The sequence below is a fragment of the Trematomus bernacchii genome, unplaced genomic scaffold (genome assembly GCF_902827165.1).
Source record: "Trematomus bernacchii unplaced genomic scaffold, fTreBer1.1, whole genome shotgun sequence".
Lineage (NCBI taxonomy): Eukaryota > Metazoa > Chordata > Actinopteri > Perciformes > Nototheniidae > Trematomus > Trematomus bernacchii.
The window spans coordinates 18,282-24,319 of NW_022987677.1; the positions used below are offsets into that span (position 1 = coordinate 18,282).

The 6,038-nt window shown below is 36.0% G+C and overlaps 1 protein-coding gene across 1 annotated transcript; it reads left to right on the plus strand.

Annotated features, from left to right (window-relative positions):
* Nucleotides 1-630: 630 nt before the first annotated feature.
* Nucleotides 631-5,300, plus strand: LOC117487628 (C-type lectin domain family 17, member A-like). Its single transcript, XM_034136262.1, has 7 exons — nt 631-845; nt 1,337-1,472; nt 1,553-1,642; nt 1,850-1,918; nt 2,645-2,787; nt 3,005-3,108; nt 3,354-5,300. Exons 2-7 carry the CDS (start codon nt 1,403-1,405, stop codon nt 3,496-3,498), a joined length of 621 nt encoding a protein of 206 aa, XP_033992153.1. The 5' UTR covers nt 631-845; nt 1,337-1,402; the 3' UTR covers nt 3,499-5,300.
* The last annotated feature ends 738 nt before the right edge of the window (nt 5,301-6,038 follow it).

Sequence of the window (6,038 nt, forward strand, 5' to 3'; positions counted from 1 at the left end):
CGACATGAATCAAAGATGTGTTGCTGTATTTTAGTGGTAAATAATTATTCTATATATATAATTTACACAGTGCCTGTAAACCGGAGGACAACGCTGGCATTTCTCCTCCTACTTGAAAGACTATGGAGGGATAGGGTCTGCAAAATTAGTTTGTGTGTGTGTATATAGAATGGGGAGGCTGTGGCGCAGTGGTCTAGTGCGTTGGTGTTCGGCTCAGAGGAGCACAGGTTCAAACCCCACTGCACTCAGCATGTCGTTGTGTCCCTGGGCAAGACACTTCACCCCAAATTGCTCCTGTGGGGATTGTCCACAGTATATTGAGTATGTATGCTTTGGATAAAAGCGTCTAACAGGTAACATGTAATGTAATGGAGGAGACATTTGATTGGCTATATAGAACAAAGTACGAATCGGGTCACCGTCAGGGGAGTCTCAAAAAACCCACACATGAATGCACAGCGATCCATGCACAGAAAGCGGGTTGTGTTTGCAGGTGCAGCGGTTTTAAACGGAAAACAAATATGTGTGGATCAAAAATACATATGTAAAACTTTTTTCTGTGTAAAACTTTTATTTACATGTAGCCTATATGAGGAAATGGAAAACATGCGACACAACTCTCTGAACAACACAACCCTCTGATGCGTGTGTTGATAGCTTGGCACGCCACTTCCCTGGAACCGTTGCTGCTTCCAGTGTTTCCTCCTGAAGTCTTTGATCACTACCCAGTCACCGGGCTCGAAGTGGTGTTGTGGCGCATCAGCTGGCGTCTGCAGTACGGCTTTCCCCTGAGAGTGGATAGCTGAGAGGGAGACTGAAAGACTTATACAGTAGTTCAACAAAAGGTAACTTAAATTGTCTCAACTTTCAGAAACTAAAATTACATTAACAGAATAATATTCTTTATATCTGTGCCAGTTCGTCTTGTGCCTTGGGCCATCAAGAGAGCCAGCTTTTCACGCCAACAAATATTTGTAGCTGCTTTCACAATGATGACATGCTATTCTCTTTTATTAACCAGTAAAATAGATCTTTACAGGATCAGAATATTTTGAATATTATTAATCTTTATGGCTTTGTAAGATTATATGTCTCTATTTAACACAATGGACATGATTATCACATTTGTTTCAGTCTTACATTTTTATTGTCACTGTGCTTTTTAATATTTTCATATCAATAAAGTTAGTATTTCCTGATCATCTTCTTCTTTTTTTTTATATGTAAAATGACCTGTGACTTCCTCAAATGATGTGTGACTTCCTCAAATGATGTGTGACTTCCTCAAAAATATAAAGCATTTAGAAATTCAAACCAGCAACCACACTTTCCCCAGTCACATACTTCAGGATACTTGCTGCAGAGCTGACCTTCTAGGAAAGAGTTGGCATTCCCATGAGCAATGGAGAAAATCTATGACAATGCTGTTGATGTCAAAACCCTAAGCTCAAGCTCATCAACAATACAAGAAGGTAAGAGTGTCAGACAGAGTGCACTGTGGATTTTGGATTTACTGTACTTTTTTTTACTCCCTGGTCTTCTCTGGGTTCAGGTCCCAGGAGACTTCTCAGAGCGTCTGTTCTCGGTCTGGGGCTGCTGAGTGTTTTCCTGCTGGCTGGACTCATCGGCCTCGCTGTCCACTGTGAGTCTTTCTTTTAATATGTTTAATAATTTCATTTTGAACGTGTGATTTTAAGGAGCAATATTCTGCTCTGAAAGATGCACATTTGACCAAAACATCCATAGTTTTTCTACTTTTCTCCTAGGGCCAAATTAGGAAAACATTAATTTTGGTTTGTGTCAGTATGATTGCATCAGGTAATTTAAGAAACATCTATTTTCATTTCAGATCATAACTCAGTAGGTGTTAGAGATCAGCGGATCAACCAGCTGGTGGACCGACTTCAGAGTTTGATGGGTAAGGGTCAGTGCTTCATGTGGGGATTTGCATAGGGCTCGGTGTGTGTGTGTAAGATATCAATTATCATAATATGTTTTTACAAAATACCTCGATATTGATATTCTAAGGCTGACTATTGATCCTTTCATAAAATAGTTACACAATGACACTTTTCATTAATGATAATCAAGAATTTGTTTTTAATGACTTTGTGTTGAGTGATTTAATTTATAGTTTCTTTTATTTTTCTTCACCCACCATATTTATATTTCTCTGTAAACTATGCTTATATAATTTAGATATTTGCAGCATAATAATAATAATAATAATAATAATAATAATAATAATAATAATAATAATAATAATAATAATAATAAAGGATAACAAGGTTTCAAACCAATTTAGAACTGTTGCCGAAAGTCAGACCCAGTTTTCCAGTCGGTCTAGTTACTAACACCGAGATGTTGCCACTGTCTGTGTTTAAGTGGATGTCATTGAAGACTTTAACAAGATCAGTCTCAGTGCTGTGGTGCCTGACTAGATCACATCCAAACAGTTATTTAAATCCCAAAAAAGAGAAGCAGTTGTTCTGCAATGAAATGTGTGATCTCTTTTGATCCCTCTAAAAATGCTTAATAAATATGTTTTTTCATTATTATTACAAAAGTGACATATAATGCACTCAAGAGTTCCATATTTCAGCAGTTAAAGCAGTAAATCAACAAGATCTTAAAACTTTTACAGCAAAAACATGTCCTGAAGGATGGAGGATGTTCGGTTGTTCCTGTTATAACCTCTCTACTGAGAAAGCTTCTTGGGAACAAAGCAGAGACAACTGCAGAGCCAGAGGAGCACATCTGGTGACCGTAGACAGTAATAAAAAACAGGTAATGTGTGCTGCTTTAACACTTGTGATTGTATAACTCCTGCTTTTGTCAATCAATAATGTTTTTATTGTACATATACTAGCAAATGCGTCTATCAGCTATAATGATTACATCACAACAATGGTGTTGATTACATATTTCTGAGCTAGTAAAAAGGGAAAAGTTATCTGAATGTTGATGTCCATCCCAGTAAACTGCATTTTTAATATGTGAACAGGAATTCATCACTCGCATGATCAAGGAAGACACTTGGATTGGTTTGAGTGACAGAGAAGAGGAGGGGACCTGGACATGGGTGGATGGATCTCCACTGAATCTGACGTAAGGCTTTACTTTGGTTTTAAATACAGACGCTGGTTTATGTTGTGACCTTTCTAAATGTTTCACATGTTTCTGTAATGGGAGTTAACACAACACACAGGATGCATTTAAACGTAGGGTGTCTGCCCCTTTCACCAGAAGATTCATTTGGGTATTAAGAAAAGAACATGGCTGTATTACTTATAGTTATTTGTATTTGATGTCCAATCTTTTAGTTCATCTTGTTTTCCTGTAATACCTGTTAGGCTTTGGGAAGAAGCACAGCCGGATAATGGAGAAGGGGATCGAAAGATTGGCGAAGAGGACTGTGTAAACATCAATCCCTCCACCTGGTGGAAAGACCGGTCCTGTAGGAACCATCTGCCTTGGATCTGTGAGAAAGAAGCTTAACATTGGTGACTGTTTGGATACTAAACATGCAATCATGCTTTTACAATTGAGTTTAAATCGAGTTATTTAAAACTATACAAAATGCCTGATTTCATGAATAAGAATTACTTTGCTCGAATTGATAAATCACATTTATTTAGTGTTTTTGTTTAGGATTAATATCAGTAATAAATAAATAGTAATTTAATTAGTTTTTGCCAACTTTTGTTTGCCTCAATTAAATTAGTATTTGTATTAATCCTTTTACATATCTTATGTAACGTTCTTATGAACTGGAAAGTCAGAAAGCCCAACTGCTTCAATTGAAATAGATGGCTGGAGGACTTCCTAAACATCTTCAGTATGGACGAAGCTGCTTTCTCCCTGTTATATTTGGTTAAGCCAGACAACAGGCATTTGGATAAGATAAGGGCTTTCCTGGACTCAAACCATCTCGGCTGCCAATAATAAATATAATAATTATAATAATATTAATTAATAAATAAAGAGAAATAAGCTATGAAGAAACAGAAAAATAATGGTAATAATAATGAAAGAAGTGAAATTAAATGGGAAATGTATTTATTTGACTATTTATCTATTTATTTATTTATGATAAATGTTTTGTTTTATAATAATAATGAGGAAACAATGAAGTATATCTATATTATTAAGCAAATCATGTATAAATACAACGCCATATGCATACATAACATGTAACTGACACTGTAATCCCCCTACCCCCCCACCCTTCATGTTATTGTCCTGTTCTGTTTGAGCCGTGTCCTTGTCCGTATGTTTTTGTCTTTGAAAATGTCTAATAAAATGTAAATGTTAAATCCTTTTACCCATCAACATAAAAACAGCTTATTAAAAACATCTGCTGATAAGCCCACAGTTCCTGAAAGTTATAATATTGAAGGTGACTTAATGAGCAGAATATGATAAAAATAAAAACTGTCAAACATTATTGAATAATTCAGACATATACAACAATACTCTAGTCTCAGCATTGGTCTAACTTGTTCAAATGTGTAAAATAGCCTGTGTGTTATACAGTATGTTTCCTAACAATGACCTCTTGTGGCCATGTGAGTACAAATCTATTGCAGGTATTTAACATTCATAGGTACCAGCCACTTTGTACATACTGTAAAAACTAGTGCTGTCAATTAATACAAACATGTATGTATGTTTATCACAATAATAATCTGGGACTTTAACTGCAGGATTTGCTCATGTTTCATTTAAAAAGTAAACTGCCTTTTATTTGAAGTTAATTACAGACCTTTAGTAAATGGGCAAATTAGATATAGCTAGATCAGGAAATGGCAACTTTCTTTGAGCATGCATACAAAGATAAAAACCGTAAAAAGATATTGTGGGTGTCTTACATGTTCTCTGACAAGATAAAGCTCTTCCACTTCAACAAACTGCTGTTATCAGATAAAAAGCAGCTTTACCACTTCACCTTTTTTTCTCAAAGTGAACAACTCCTCCCTGAAAGTTGTCTTTGAAATTATGTGTACTTTTTATATTTATGATCAGCGGCAGAGTACTTCAGAGGAAAGGCATTTGTGTTTATCAGCATTTAAAATTAATATCCCTGCTTTCACAACAATGTCATGCTATTCTCTTTGTATTAACCAGTAAAACAGATCTATACAGGATCAATACATTTAGAATATTATTCATCTGTATGGCTTTGTAAGATGATATGTCTCTATTTAACACAATGGACTTGATTATCTCTTTATTGTCAATGTGCTTTGGCAATAGTATGTTTTTAATATGGGCATGTCAATAAAGCTTATTTGAATTTGTCTTGACTCTCAACTCTTGTTCTGTTGTCACATGTGTTATCATTATTTTCAGTTTACCCGTGCAGGGTTAAGTATGGATACACTGTTGGGAAATACAAGAAAGGTGATACAAATTATGTACACAGGTTTAGAAGCTCTACAAGGTGCATTTTTGAGAAGTGATTGGAGAACTATGTGTAAAGGAGAGTTGTTACAACACAGAAAACACCAGAATTGAAACTATGAACATTAATATAATTTCACTATTAGTTAAAGGTGGGGTAGGTAAGTTTGAGAAACCGGCTCGAGATACACTTTTTGTTATATTCCATGGAATGCTCTTAACATCCCGATAGCAATGAATATCTTAAGTGCTTTGACAAAAAATCCATAAAAAAATGTCATCTGTGGAAGGCGTAGTACTGTAAAAAGCACGACCAATCATTTTAGCCGGCCCGGCTAAAATAACTGGATGGCCTACCTGCCTGTCAGCCTTCCATCTGTGCACAAACTTATCTCGTGCCCTCATTGGTCATGTGCGCGTTCGTGTGTGTTGGAGGAGGGGCTCTGTAAGGAAGTGGCAGATTTGTTCAGGCTGTGTATTTTCAAATTCTAGCGCACTCGAGCTGGTTTCTCCAAAATGACCTACCCCACCTTTAATGGCCTAAACAACCCAATTAAAAAAGTGCTTATACAAATGAAACATCAAGGTGGAGATATTGTATTTATGCAAGAAACACATCTGTCAAAAGTACTGTG